The sequence below is a fragment of the Argentina anserina genome, chromosome 1, assembly GCF_933775445.1.
Source record: "Argentina anserina chromosome 1, drPotAnse1.1, whole genome shotgun sequence".
In the NCBI taxonomy this organism is placed as follows: Eukaryota; Viridiplantae; Streptophyta; class Magnoliopsida; order Rosales; family Rosaceae; genus Argentina; species Argentina anserina.
In genome coordinates this window covers 20,035,073-20,050,111 of record NC_065872.1, presented here as the reverse complement: position 1 = coordinate 20,050,111, position 15,039 = coordinate 20,035,073, and the positions used below count along the sequence as shown (strand labels likewise).

The window sequence follows — 15,039 nt, the reverse complement described above, 5'->3', positions numbered from 1 at the left end:
AACATTGGTGGGCTCAGATTTGGGTCTTGATGGTAGGATTGAGTTGTTTTGGGCTCGAATTTGAAGTTGGGCTGGAAGCTCAAATCCTTAGCTTTTTTTACTTGGTTATTTATGATGCTTTTTATTTTACGGTTTACAATATTGAGATTGTTTGAATACATCAAAATAATTTCGTATTTTGTAATTCTCATCCATGATGGCATTCCATATTTAGGGTTGGTAGTCCATTGAAGATCATGAATTCCTGGGTCTTGAAATTCATGAAGGTATTGAAGGGTGAATAGAGTATGGACTTAATCACACAGTTCATGAAGAAAATCAAATCATAACATAGTGGGCAGCATTTCCGTTAATCAGATGCTGACCTTGTTCTTTAAAGAACCAATTAACATACATACATGTCTTCTACCAAATGGGTTCCATACTTAAATGTAAGTAAAATAATTATAGAGAATTTCTGTAATATTATTATTAATCATGATTAGAAAAAAAATTATGTAGCCAAATATGAAATTAAATCAAGTGCAAATAACTCTCTCTCTGGAAGGAAAATTAACTTTTATCATGCCATACCAAAATCTTTGTTTTTCAGTAACAAAATCATAATCAAATCCCCTAATTTTCCCATTGCTTAAATGAATCATTCCCAGATGAATCATTCCCAAATATAGAATCTCTCTAAACAAAAGCATACGAGCCCTCGGGAAAGGTTAAAAGCTTTTGGACGGTGATGTTCTGCGGGGCCCACCTTGAAGCTTCTGATTGGTGTTTAAGCAAACATGTCAACCATTTCTCATTATTCTTTTTTATGAAAGGGTTAGTGGGCCTCATAAATACGGCATTTACACGGCCACGTAGTCACGTACGTGATAGGTGAAAATTCTGCCCCATGGAAGTGCACTTGCACTCTCTATAGAAAATGGCGCATACCCTTCAAAACAGGACCCCTAAAATCACCCAATTGAAGACGAGAGAGGGATGGCATAGCACCGCGACGAAAACATTAGCGAAAAATCTTCTGTGTGTAAGTGAATTATACACGATTTACTAAATGTAGATTGTTAAAGAACCATGGCTTGAATACGTACTCAAGACACATATCGATGATATTTTCAGACAAACAATTTCATAAAAAAACAGTATAATCATGATACAACCGTAGTCATTTAAACTCATCTAAGAGTTAGGTCAGCTACAAATCTACATCCAATGTCAGTTACTCTGTCATCTCTACTATATGTGTATCTACACGACGGACGGCCGGCAGTGTATTGTTAAAGAAACAGACTAACATGGTCCATTTTGTAATTGTTCGCGTTGGTGCACTTTGGGGGTGTACGGAATGGCAATCGGAGAGAAAAAGGGAACCCCTCTCTCCTTGGTTCTCGTGATTTTGATAAGTAACAGCTCAGCAAACCAAAACGCATTCAATACAGAAAATTTCTTATGAGACAAGCCAATCACATTTCAGACAATTATATCAGTTCCGATTTATCCTCACTTAAATAACCATCATACCCAAAACACCCCTATACTAATCCCCTTATTGGCAGCCCCACTGCCACGTGGCGGGGTTGCCCACGCAAGAAACTTTCCATCTCTGCATTTGCGGGCCTTTAATACAACGCAACTGCCTCAGTCCTCCTCTTTCAACTCCTCCTTCTTCTTCTTATTATTCTTCTTCTTGCTCTCCTTCTTCCTCTCAACCACACTCACCCTAATTTCAAATTCAAACGCCAACCCAGTTGACCCCTTCCTCCCCCTTTCAATACCCACTTCTCCGTTTCCCGATCGTTTCACCTCCAGGGAGAAGAACAATGAAGCCTCCGAACCTGGCCTTGACGCCTCTTTTTCTGGTTTTGTTGTGTGCTTTTTTTCTCGGCTTCACCGCCGGCGACGATCTGGCTTCCGACAGAGAGGCCCTGCTGGCCTTCAGAGCTGCCGTGGGAGGCCGCTCGACGCTGTGGAACGTGACGGAGACCAACCCCTGTTCCTGGTCTGGCGTTAAATGCCTGTCGGACCGAGTCACTGAGTTACGAGTCCCCGGTTGGGGACTCAATGGCCCTCTGCCTCTGGGTCTCGGAAACCTGACACAACTCCAAGCCCTGTCTCTCCGCGAAAACGCGCTTTTCGGCGAACTTCCCCCCGACTTTGGCAACCTCGTCAATCTTGTCGGTCTCTACTTGCAAGGTAACAGGTTTGAGGGCCCCATTCCTGAGTTTATGTTCGGTTTGAAGAGCCTGCAGAGGTTGGATCTCTCTCAGAATAAATTTTCGGGTGAGATTTCTCCGGGGTTTAATAAGTTGAGTAATTTAGTGTCCCTGCATTTGGAGGAGAATCAGCTTAATGGTTCAATCCCAGAGTTGGATTTGCCGGCTCTGGGACAGTTCAACGTGTCTTATAACAGGCTGAAGGGTTCGGTACCCGGTAAGCTTTCGGGTTGGCCGGCGGAGATATTTGTAGGGAACTTGCAGCTGTGTGGGAAGCCGTTGACGGATTGTAATGGGACTGAGAGTGGGAGTGGGAGTGGTAGTAAAAAGAAGCTTTCGGGTGGAGCAATTGCGGGTATTGTGATAGGTTGCTTGGTTGGATTCTGTCTTATTGTTGTGGTTTTGTACTTCTTGTGTGGGAGAAAGAAAAAAGGGGAACAGGGTGGTGCGCCGCGGAATGTTGAGGCTGGTGCTGTCCCAAAGAGATCATTGGAGGCGGAGAGTTTGAGTGGTGTGTACTCCACTGCACAAAAGGGGAATGCGAATGGCAAGAACTTGGTGTTTTTCGGGAATGTGGTGAAGGTGTTTGATTTGGAGGATTTGCTGAGGGCGTCGGCTGAGGTACTTGGGAAGGGGACTTTCGGGACGGCTTATAAGGCGGCTTTGGAAATGGGGGTGTCCATGGCAGTGAAGAGGTTGAAGGAAGTGAATGTATCGGAGAAGGAATTTAAGGAGAAGATGGATGAGATTGGGCACATGGAGCATGTGAACTTGGTGCCACTCAGGGCTTACTATTATAGCAGAGATGAGAAGCTTCTGGTTCATGATTACATGCCTATGGGAAGCTTGTCTGCTCTTTTACATGGTGAGCATTTCTTTTTTGGTTTTGCTACGCTTCATTAAGATTTTGTTGCTCTGTTACTTGTAGCAGCTTTACTTATTCTGATGATTTGGCTGTTGTCCATATGGTATATGGATCCTATAATTCAAATGTAGGTTATATAGTTATGGTCAAAACTGCCATTTTTCATTACCCCAGTCTGCATCTGCAGATTCAAAACCTGTAAACAAACTGAATCTTGCCGACATTGACTGCCCTGTTTAAAAAGAACTGAAGGACTTGGATTTAGTAATAAGTCTAAGTTGTTTTTTAGAAAGAATAATAAGCATTAGACAGTTCTATTTGAAGTGGCTATGTACTGAATATGTAAAATGAATTTGTGTTTTGTTAAACAGTAGTGTTGGAAGCCGTCATAGCATTTTTTGTTTTTTAAAATGAATCTGTGTTTCTTATACATTGCAGAAGCATAATTCAGGGTGTCTTAGGAAAGTATTAAGCTACATATTTGTCCGTAAGTGTTGTTTTGAGTTGGCAGTAATTACCATTCATTGTGACAAAATACAGTTGTTACTCCCACATCCCAGCAATGCTTCCTGTAAAATAAATGTAAACCATGGTGCTGTGTGTGTGTTTATTTTATTCGACTTATTACACTATTTATAATACTTGTAATTACGCTATGGTGAATTCTTCTTTGGAGGATTGTTGGTATGAAATTGCTGATAGGAAAATTTTACCAGTTAACTTGAACTACTGGAAGTGTGGAACCTTTATTTTTACATTTAAGTACTCTCCCTGTTTTCTGTAATATTTTAATTTTAGATAACATTTGCTTCTCATTAGCAAATTATGATATGTTGTATTACAATAAATACATATGATTGCAACATGGTTACAGAGCATTACTAATTGTTCACTTATTTAGATAGTTTCCAGTTCTAGCATTGCAAAGGATAATAAAGGAAAAGGTAGGGTAGAAGTTCAGGGTTCTTCGGTATATAATGAAAGACCCCTATGACAGCAATGATGCTGAAGATTACTTCTATCACTTAATCGCTTCACTTTTTTGCAACAGGGACCAGAGGCTCTGGAAGGACTCCATTGAATTGGGAAACTAGGTCTGGCATTGCTGTTGGTGTTGCTCGTGCAATTACATACTTACACTCTCATGGTCCCACAATCTCCCATGGAAACATCAAATCTTCAAACATTCTTCTCACATCATCTTATGAAGCTTGTGTCTCTGACTGTTGCCTGGCTCATTTTGCAAGCCCAACCTCTACTCCCAACCGTATATCCGGTTATCGTGCCCCAGAAGTGACAGATACTAATAAAGTAACCCAAAAGGCAGATGTTTACAGCTTTGGTGTATTGCTATTGGAGATGCTAACAGGGAAGCCTCCAACCCAAGCCCTCTTGACTGAGGAAGGAGTAGACCTTCCAAGATGGGTTCACTCTGTTGTTAAAGAGGAGTGGACTGTGGAAGTGTTTGACCTTGAGCTTCTCAGGTACCAGAATGTTGAGGAGGAAATGGTTCAGCTTTTACAGATTGCACTTGAGTGTACTGTTGAGTACCCTGATAAGCGGCCTTCAATGGCTGAAGTGACTAGCCAAATCGAGGAGCTTTATAATGCTAGCTTGAAGAATGGATTAGATGATAATTAGGTGGATTACGGAGTTTCTCTGCAGTATTCCTCACTGGTAAAGTCAAGCTCAGTCATGATTACTCATTTGTTCATTCTTGGGGTTATCCCAAACAAAATTACAGGCATCCTTTTTTTTTGCATTCACCTTCGTACTTATTTTGGTCTTGTAATCTTCTTTGATCCTCCCGTATTTTATTGTTTATGATGTACTTCTATTTATTCTATATTTGGAGGGGAATAATGGCAACTAGTTTTACAGCTTCATGTGAGATACCAATGCACTATGAAATGTCAGGTTCCTCTAACAATCCTATAGGCTAAAGCCATTACACTTGTTTCCTCATATGATGCTCCATTGCAAGCATTCGGATGCGCCTGGTTCTGCTATTGACATATATTAGATGCACATGATAGCTGTTTCGCTAATTCCTCAAAATCTGCCTGGCAAAGTTTGAATCAACAGTGGATGTTAAGTTTTGCCCGATATTGCCAGATAGCTCTCTCTTAAATCTACCAGGCAAACTTTAAATCTGCATAGATTGCAGTCATAGTTTTATCGATGGAGCACATTCTTTCAAGGTACATGAAATTGAAGGAAGGTGCCGCAGGCTCCGGAATAGTCTTTGGAAAACAAGAGCCAGCATGAGGCTCCTAGTTCATCGTCGGATAATTCGAGTGCAATAAGGCTACTGCAGGAGACATTAGAGCCCTAAACTTGGACTGCTCGAGCTTGACGCGTATAGAGTTGGATGGCATCAGTTTGAGAGAGTTGAATGAGTTAGAGAAAGAAATAAGGGAAGGGATCGAATCAGTAGAGAAAAGGAAGACTGACGTGCAAAACTACGACCATCCCGTATATATGATTGAAGATTCAAACCCTTCGGATGTGAATAATATCATTCTTTGTTCTGGTTCAAGCTCAAGTGGCGTTTCAGATTGTACTGAATCAGAGAAAACTAAACAGTTTGTTGATACTTGATAGATCATTGGTTAGAACGTCTGTAAAATACCCTGAAAAACATCATCGTTTGTATAGAATAAGTATGGATTGTTCAGTCCGGGGAATCAAATGGTATTCAAAACTTATCATGTTATTGGGGGATTTGATTTGGTTTCCAAAACTACTACTTAAAATAAATCCTAAATTACTTATATACAATTGATCTACCACTCATCACATAACTAAAACATGAATTCTACTCAAGAAACATGTATGACACGCATAGAACAACCAATAGGCAACAACAATTTTCGATTATTTCTTAGTCCATTTCAATTCAAATTCTAATTAGAGCCCGAAGCGGTTCATTTAATTATTAAGACTTCTTAATTATTTAGAATCAATGAAGCGTTCAATCCTAAACATATACAAAAAAGAGTTCAACATAACGAAGTGTACTAGTTAAACACAAAGAAGCACATAAGCACATTAAGTCGAATTGGAGACATGTAAGCAAGCATGGTGTCACTCATCTTGATTAAGCATGCAAATTCCTAGAACTATCACAACCCTATACAAATACCAATAATTGAAACACGAAGCGCATACTCATCTTTGGTGAATGAAATCGCAACCTTAGGAGAACCATGACCTTGGTTTCCTCAAGTATTGATTTAGATGTACAAATTCAAGGAATCAATTGAAATAAAACCTAAAACGAAATCGGAAACCCTACTGCCCTAATTCATAACACAAGGCATACACACATATTCAAGAGTTCATACAATCAAGACATAAAACCAAATAAGTCTGAAAATATGTTCTTCATATATGAAACCGAAAATAACATCCATTAGTTCATACAATGAAATCGAAAATTTCAGAAAACCAAAAGAAAGATTACAAGCCATGGATGAATCACACATTAGAAACCTTGAAGGATGAAGTAAGGATGATTTCGATTATGGAGAGGCAAGAAGATGATTACGGCTATGGTGGTGATGGATGAAGGTTGTGGCTTGAATTTTCTGGATGTATTTTGGCAGAGGTTCGGCCTAGCTTTGTGAGAGAATGGTGATGCCAATTGTGAAGGAATGTCGTGCTATATATAGAGGAAGGAGGAGAGGAGAGCAGCTTGGCATATGGGCTGGATCATCAAGGATGCACGGCTGAGATCTTCAAGGCTCACATGGATCGAATGGCTCACATAGCTCCTTAGATTATTCAGCCTTTATCTCCTTGTTTTCCTCTAAGTGTATCACGGCATCTCCCTTATCTTTTGGCTGAATGGCACGGCTCCTTATCCTCTATGGAATGGAATACACGGTTTGTTCAAGTGTTTGTACATGGCTGAAACTCCCTTGCTTTTCTCTCCTTGTTGCCGTGAATAATCCCTTTGTACATGGCCTGATAACATCTTTATTTCTTTGAATTATCTCCTCACAAATCTCCTTTTATTTATGAATAGGTGGCTCGACAAAGGACTCTTTCTCCAAGGTTGAATGGATAACACGGCTCCTCCCTACAATTTCTCAAGAGTTTAGCACGGCATGGACTCCTATTTCTTCTCCAATTTGTGCCTTATCTTCATCTCCCATCTTGCACGGCTGAATCCTCATTTAATTTCCTTGAATTATTTTTTAAATCCTAACATGAAAATAAGAAAAGAAAATCAATAAGTAAGAGATAATTAATTCGAAAATTATGTCTTAATCTATACAATAATTGCCTTAAAAAGACACATGTATAGATGAGCTCAACTAGATTAGGAAAGTTTCTAATTTGCAAAAAGGAAACTTACCAGAACAAGTTAGCTACTAGAACAAGAAAGTTCATTTATGAAAGTTTCGTAAAAAGCGTTTCAGTTCAAGTAGGACTCTCTCAAATGGTACGTTTCCTAGTCTAACAAGGATTCCTAGTGCAAACAGGACTCTCAAGATATCGACAATGCGACTAAATTGTAGAAAGATGAAGACTTCTAATCCAACTAGGTTTCCTAGTCCTATAAGGATTCCTACTCAAACTAGGACTCTATACCAATTCTTCATTTTTAACTCATTTAAGCACAAAGACACATCCAATATTGTCCAAGACTCCTGTTATGACTCAATGACTCGATCTTACAACAATAAGGGCTAAGCAAAGTACAAATGGAGGTAAAACATATTAAGAACGTAGCACAAAGTGCTCCTATCAACTACCTCACACTTGGCTTTTGCTAGTCCCTTAGCAAAACAAAACTATACTAGACACTAATGTCCCTAAATGATTGCCTCAGAATCTCAAAACACATAGCTTTCAAGTTTAAGCATTTGAATGTAAGCACATAAATTTCAAGTTTCATAAACACGCTTCATAGTATGAATAAGTCAGATACGAGACAATAGACATTTAAACATGTTTAGTCAATCCAATCCTACTCACAAGGCATACTCTCTTCTTTTCACTCAGATTCATGGTTATGATTCACACACAAGTATATTCAAGAGAAAGGATAATAACTCATCAAATAGCTTGCATATTTCAACAAATGAAAGCATTTTGTGAATAACAAAAGAAAAACCTCATTTAACAACTAAGTGCACAAATGAACTAAAACATATGCTCAACTCTTGTGATCATCTCCACAAACCAAGATTTGCTCATTTTAAGAATTATTAAGATCATTAGATAAGGTGAATGTTCAGGCTTAGCTAAAGACATGAAATATCAAGGAATCACAAATGTAATCTTATAGACTTAGCAGAGTAACCACCATCCTTACGACACCACACACCATCAAGGGCCAAATATAACAAGTTGGGCCCAATAATCATTCTAACCACAAAATGAACATGTACAAAGGTCAAATAAAAAATTTTAGACATTCAATTACAACTCAACTCCAAATCACAAATGGAAGACAACATATTTTCTTTTCTTTTCTTGTATTGCCGATCTCATCATTTTTTTTCTTTTTCATTCATTTTGTTTTGACATTTGCTTAAAAGCTTATTCAATTTTTTTCTTCTCATGTCTTCCACCCCACACTTATTTCATACATCATCACAACATCTTCTCAAAAATAGTTCTGCCAAGTCTATAGGACAAGGTAGAGGTAACTATACTAAGCTTGGACAGGGGCGGATCCAGCCCAAGGCTTGACTGGGCTGGAGCCCATGCTTAAATTTTGGGTTTCAAAAATTTATTATATATTAGCTAGCCCAAGAAAAAAAAACAGATTAGATATTTGGATTTTGGAGTAGTTCTCGCAGCCACCGTTCGATCCATTCATTCCAATCGTTCGTCCTTCGTCTCTCTCCTCACGCGAAACCCTCTGCTGACTGCTGCTTGCTGGTCTGATGCTCAGCGCCCACTGCCCAGTCGCCCACTGTTTTGTGACTTCCGTCTGCCTCTAGTCCTTCGCGCCTTCGCGCCTTCCGCCATACGTCCACACAGTCCACGCTCCTCCCACCCTCACCTTCGGGCTCTGTCGATTTCACCACAAAAAGGTTCTCTCACTTCTCTGATTTCAGATTTTCAATTTGATTGATTGATGTAATTTATATCAAATGGATTGTGCATTTGTGCTACATTGAATTCAATTATCTCATTGACTGTTCAAAGTCTTGCGTTTTGCATTAGTTGACATCCTTAATTCCTTATTACCTAGCATCCGACTGAAAATTCAAGTAGAATCAATCAGCTGCGAACTCCTTTGTTGTTGTCTTGTACTGTTGTTGATGATTGACATCTGCTTGAGTGCTTGACTGCGTTGACCTTTGAGTAATATAATGAAGTGATCTGAACTCTGAAGTGATTTCTTGTTAAGTTTCTTTTTGTGTCTTACTGTCTTAGACTGTTCTTCTTCCTCTCTCCCAGTGAGATGAGATGTGAGCAGCTAAGCTTATTTCTGTTGTAGTAATAAGAGGTCTTTGTATGTTAATGTGTGTTGGAAGTGGAGGTAGGAATAAGTGCCTGGATAGCTTCTTTGGTCATCTTCTTCTTAAACTAATCTTATGCTTGACCGATAAGAGAATACTGGATGGCACTTTCCCTTGAAGATGACTATCCTCAAATGGCACTTTCCCTGTTAAAAGCTGAAAGCAAATCATCCCAAAACTATAAACATCAGACTTTTCTGTGTACTTTTTCTCACTACTTTCACTGTGTTCTTGCAATCTTGCTCTTCCAGAACTTTAGGAGAATACCATATAACAGGTGGAATTCCATTCTGATTTGAAGGGTTTTTCTGTGTGGAGTTTTTAATAGAAGTTAAACCGAAACCTGAAATCTTTGCAATCAAGAAACCTTCTGTGGATAACCCTCTTCCTTTGACCAAAATGTTACAAGGATTTAATTCTCCTGTGGTAAATTTTCTTTGAGTGGAGATATTCCATTCCTCTTGCAATTTGAAGCATAACATCAATAGCAACATGAAGAGTGAATGGAATTCGCTTCCTCGGGCCATAAATCTCATTGATGTAGCTGCCAAGGTCTTTATTCATGAGCTCCATAATGAGGAAACACTCTTTCTTTTCCTCATCTGTAAACGCACAAAGGCAGTGAACAATGTTAGGGTGGGACAGTGATAGCAATGAAGAGATTTCTGGCAGCAAGGGTTCAATTTCCCCATAGAACTGCCTTGAGGCAAAGCTTTCACCCAACCATAAGATCTCTTTGTACTGACTTCCACAGCCTAATCGGTAGATCCTGCAGTAGCTTTCACCCAACCATATTTAGTACTCCTGTCTGTATTCACAAAACCTGCAGTAGCCTTGTACGTAATTTTGTTGTTTTAACCATTAGCATCAAGCAAGGTTACACTAGGGTTTTTGGAAATATCTGAAGGCCAGAGGCTACAGATTGAACAATATGTAACTGCTGCTAATTTTAAGTATAACTACGTTTCAACGTACCAGCCTCTCTTAGGTAGCTAGTTTTGTGTGGTTGACTGGTTGGGTTCTTCTGGCCCTCTTTTTATGAAATATTATTAATTCACCAAAAAACATTTCTTTGTTTTTATTACATATTGCTATCTTTGGTATACTTATTTGTTAATACTCTTTGTACTGCGTTGCTTAATTAGCATATGCAATCCATATTAACATCCATGGAACAAATGTGCTACGTTGCTAACTTGAGCTTGTTATGTCTAATTACATTTCCTCTATCAAATGTGTTATGTGCCTCTTCATAGCCTATGTCTAATTACATACAGTAGCTTGTTATGTCGTTGTGATCTCATTGTTATTATGCTTAATTTCAGAATGTCAGATAAGCCCCGTTATTGAAGCCCCTGCATCATTTCAATCCTGGATCCGCCCCTGAGCATGGAGATAATATAGGTGATGAGGAACAGGCTCAATGTAGGCTCAAATAGGGTTCAACTAAGGGGTTCCAAGCATGGCACATATAGGGATACATGGCTGTTCGGCTCAAGTGGTGGTATTCCTAGAAATGATCCATAAATCCTTTTCAAAATAAGAGCATTTTATGACTTAAAAGTTTCAACAATCACAACAGATGAGTTCTAGTAAATTCTAGAGTCCATTAAAAGCTATGGCACATAATTATTGAATATGCATAGAATAATGAGGTTCACAAAACAACCACGAAATTTCATATTATCACTCAAGAAGAAAGCATATAGAGGCTCGAAAACTCACAGGTTGTTATGGACTTAAACTAATCAAACATGTAAGTCATATCACATTCAATCTAAATCTCACATGTTCGTACAAAATCCACATTATCAATGAAACTTACAATTCAATTCTTATGGAATGCAAAACCATCATCTATGCATTTAGAGACAAAATCATCCTTTACAAAATCATCATAAAAAAAACTACTCGTACATAGCATCAAGTTTGCTCTATGCCATTCCAAATTTAAATGTTTTATTTTCTTGTCATTTGTTTCTGGCCTAGCCTTTTTGTTGGTAATTTCTTGCTTCCTTCCTAGTTGTTTCGACTAACTAGTTGATGTACTCATTATTTATATGTAAAAGTGTAAAACATGCTAACCTCTTAACATGGCGCACATATCATCTTGTCATTTTACTGTCAATGATATGGATGTACCTACTTCTGAAGAATGTCAACTGTGAATTTCAGATTATTCATCTTGAATATTCCGCATTACCATAATCTAATGAGACACAGTACCAACACCTTGCAACCTAACAATTCTCGCCTCCGGAGTTTTAATCATCGGAGGGACGATTGAATTTTTACAATGAGGAGGACAGTGATCGCTTTTATTTTAGTTCGTGATTGTTCCGATGAGTCCCAATTACCAAAAATCGAAAAACCAATACCAAAAACTTTTACAACACCGGAAGTCATCCAAGGTGCGAACATAGATTGATACAGGCTCTTCGATCTTTGAATTTTCAATTCAATCCTTTGCTCACAAAGAAACTTATTCCAACAACACATAGACAACTCTGTGCATTTGGAATACATATATATACATATCAATCCAAGCCCATTTCCCCAAAGATTTGGAAGCCTCCTCGGTTGGGATATCACAAGGTGAACTGTGATGCTTCTTGGAAACTCCCATCCATCTCTGGATTGGGGGTTATTATCCGTGATATGGATGGAGCTTTGGTTGGTGGAGAATCTTTTCCGGCAGAGTATGATTCGGTGGATAGGGCTGAAGCTGCGGCAATTGATCGGGGTCTTGACCTTGAACATTCAGAAAGTTGAAGTTGAGTCAGATTCGAAAAGTGTGATTACTGATCTGATGGGTTTCTCTAAGAATTGGAGAACTTACCCTCTCATTACCCAGATGAAGGAGAAATGCAAGAGATTTGATGATTGCATGTGGAGCTGGGCTCCGAGAGAAGCCAATGGAGCTGCTCATGCAGCTGCCGCGCTTGCCTCCAGGATAGTGGATCCATTTCAGTGCCGCCACCTTACTTAGTTTCTGTTTTACGAATCAATGACCTGATTTGCCCGCTAAGGTTTGAAATCAGTGACGATGGAGGCTAGACTCTGTCTGTATTTCTAATTGGGGTTAGTATCTGTTACTTCATTCTGTTTGGATGTAAGGAGATATCTCCCTATTTCTTTGTTGTATTTCGGGCTTTTTCTAGGACTTAGTTCCCTTAATGAATATTTTCATTTCAAAAAAAAATGCATAACACAACAGAACAGATGAAAACTGTAGTTGGTGGATTGCTTATTATTTTAGGGACACATTGCATACAGGTATTAAGGATATAGGACTATATTGTGATGCATTTATCCACAGATGTATCAAGCAACTACTGCCTTAGGGTTGTCTTCTGCACATAGATTACCAGATGTGTATTACCCTTTAATAAGCTTCCACACCCCAAACCACAGCCTCCGCAGCCACCACTCTTCAGCATGTTTCCACAGCCGCTTCCACAACCATCACAGCCGGCACGACACCCACCACAGCCACCGCTCTTCAGCCGGAGCCAGCATTCGTTGTATTTCCACACCCACTGCCACATGCTCCACTACAGCCTCCACATTTTGAGACGTCACTACATTTCTTTCAATCACCTCGGATGTAAGCTTAACTTCACTTGCCTTTGCCTTCCACAGGGTTCTCATGAATTTCTTCCTCTAATCTACCGATTTCTGCAGCATTAACAGCAAATCCATCATAACTTTCCTTCTTTAGCTTATTGACAGTATAAAAGCCAATATGATCCCAGGAACTGTTATTGATTCTTCCTTTACCTGTACATTTATAAGATGATATAAAAATGAAAAGTTTACGGAACTGCAACAACATAAGTGAAAATAATGCCTGGTACCTTGACGCATCCAGCTTTTAGTTCAAGCAAGGCCACTGCTTTGCCATAAGGATCTTCAGCAGAGAATTCAACCAAGGTCATGAAGTGTTGTTCAGTTTTATCTTCAGTTGTATGTGTTGCAGAATGCTTAGGTTCATAATCCAGCTTTCTGCCCGGGGTACTGCTTTACAATGCAATATAAAACAGTGTATGGACTCAAGTAATGCTAAATCCATGACATTCTGTTTTTCTTTGAATAACAAACAATGTGATTTCTGTGCAAACAGTCAAGGGCTTTCGAAATCTAAGCATGGTTCTAGTACGTCAAAAAACGTGTTGACATGATATATTAATCACTATATGTACACATACAAAGAACCTAATTCTACTCCCAGAGTGTGTGGTAAGACATGGTATGATTGTATGAAGTTATTTTTGGTTGAAGAGGCAGTGAAAAAAGATAGAAAAGTAATTAATATAGGAAAGGGTGGGGAAAACTTTATGCCAAACATTTGAAGTACATGGATGCTTACCATCTTTTTTCCCTTTAGCAAAAAGAGGTATCCCTCGGAATTTTTCTCGCGATGAAGGGACCAGTTGGTATCTACCAAAGACCAACCACTACCCACCAATGGTCTAAATATCGGTTATCGGCATCGTATCGGTTTTGGAAAATAAGGATATAACGGAGATATATCGAGATATATCGGATTTATCGTTTTTGTTAATTTTTAATTTAAATTTAATATATTTATAAACATATACTTCAAAATATTCAAAATATACCAAATAATATTAACTACTAAGTACTAATTGAACAAAAATAGGTGCACAAAAGATAGATTGAGATATTGATTATGCATTCATGCATTATAAACTCTCTCATCATCAGAATCAAAGTCAAAATCATCTTCTCCATTATCTTCATCCTCATCTTCTGAGAGAAAATCATCTTCATAAATCATCTTCTGTCTATTTGCGTTGAAATTCCTCAAAACGACATCGCTTCCTTAAAAAAAATCACCGAAAAAAAAGTAACAAGAAAAAAAAAGTAACAAGAAAAAAAGTCACCAAAAAAAAAAGTCAACGAAAAAAAATTATCGAAAAAAATCATCGAAAAAAAGTCTCCGAAAAAAAAAGTCCACGGAAAAAAAAGTCCACCAAAAAAAAGTCCACCGAAAAAAAAGTCAAACGAAAAAAAATCCACCGATATATCGCATGTTGACCCGATATTTTGAGTTGACCGATATATTAAGGCGATATGACATTTATCCTATCGGTTTCTAAATATCACCGATATATCGCCGATATATCCCCGATATATCCCGATATTTAGAACACTGCTACCCACACATTCAGCAAGAGTACATGCTTTTCCAGACTTGGTAATTCCAACCACCTCTTTTCTAGTAACACTGGTTCCCTTTTCCTTTTCCGCATCCCTGCAAATACAACCCAAGCAGACACAAATTCAGAATACATATGTCAAAAATCAACATAAAAGCATAAATGATACTGGACACAGTGCCACAACATCATTTTAAGTCTCAATTTACATATCTCTTGTGGGAAATTGCAGTTCTTCACAAAAGTTGTATTAACAAGGTAGGAGTATACCTCATTTGCAGGCGAATGACCTCTGT

General features: G+C 38.6%; 1 protein-coding gene across 1 annotated transcript; it reads left to right on the top strand.

The window, feature by feature from the left end:
• Positions 1 to 1,688: 1,688 nt before the first annotated feature.
• LOC126786605 (probable inactive receptor kinase At1g48480) lies at positions 1,689 to 4,833 on the top strand. The gene is made up of 2 exons (XM_050512464.1): positions 1,689 to 3,075; positions 4,127 to 4,833. The coding sequence occupies exons 1-2, from the start codon at positions 1,818 to 1,820 to the stop codon at positions 4,714 to 4,716; spliced, it is 1,848 nt and encodes a 615-aa protein (XP_050368421.1). The 5' UTR covers positions 1,689 to 1,817; the 3' UTR covers positions 4,717 to 4,833.
• The last annotated feature ends 10,206 nt before the right edge of the window (positions 4,834 to 15,039 follow it).

Coding starts and splice junctions, on each gene's coding strand:
- LOC126786605 (XM_050512464.1), top strand. CDS start 1,818: ATGAAGCCTCCGAACCTGGCCTTGACGCCTCTTTTTCTGGTTTTGTTG. Junction 3,076..4,126: donor CTTGTCTGCTCTTTTACATG/GTGAGCATTTCT, acceptor TTTTTGCAACAG/GGACCAGAGGCTCTGGAAGG.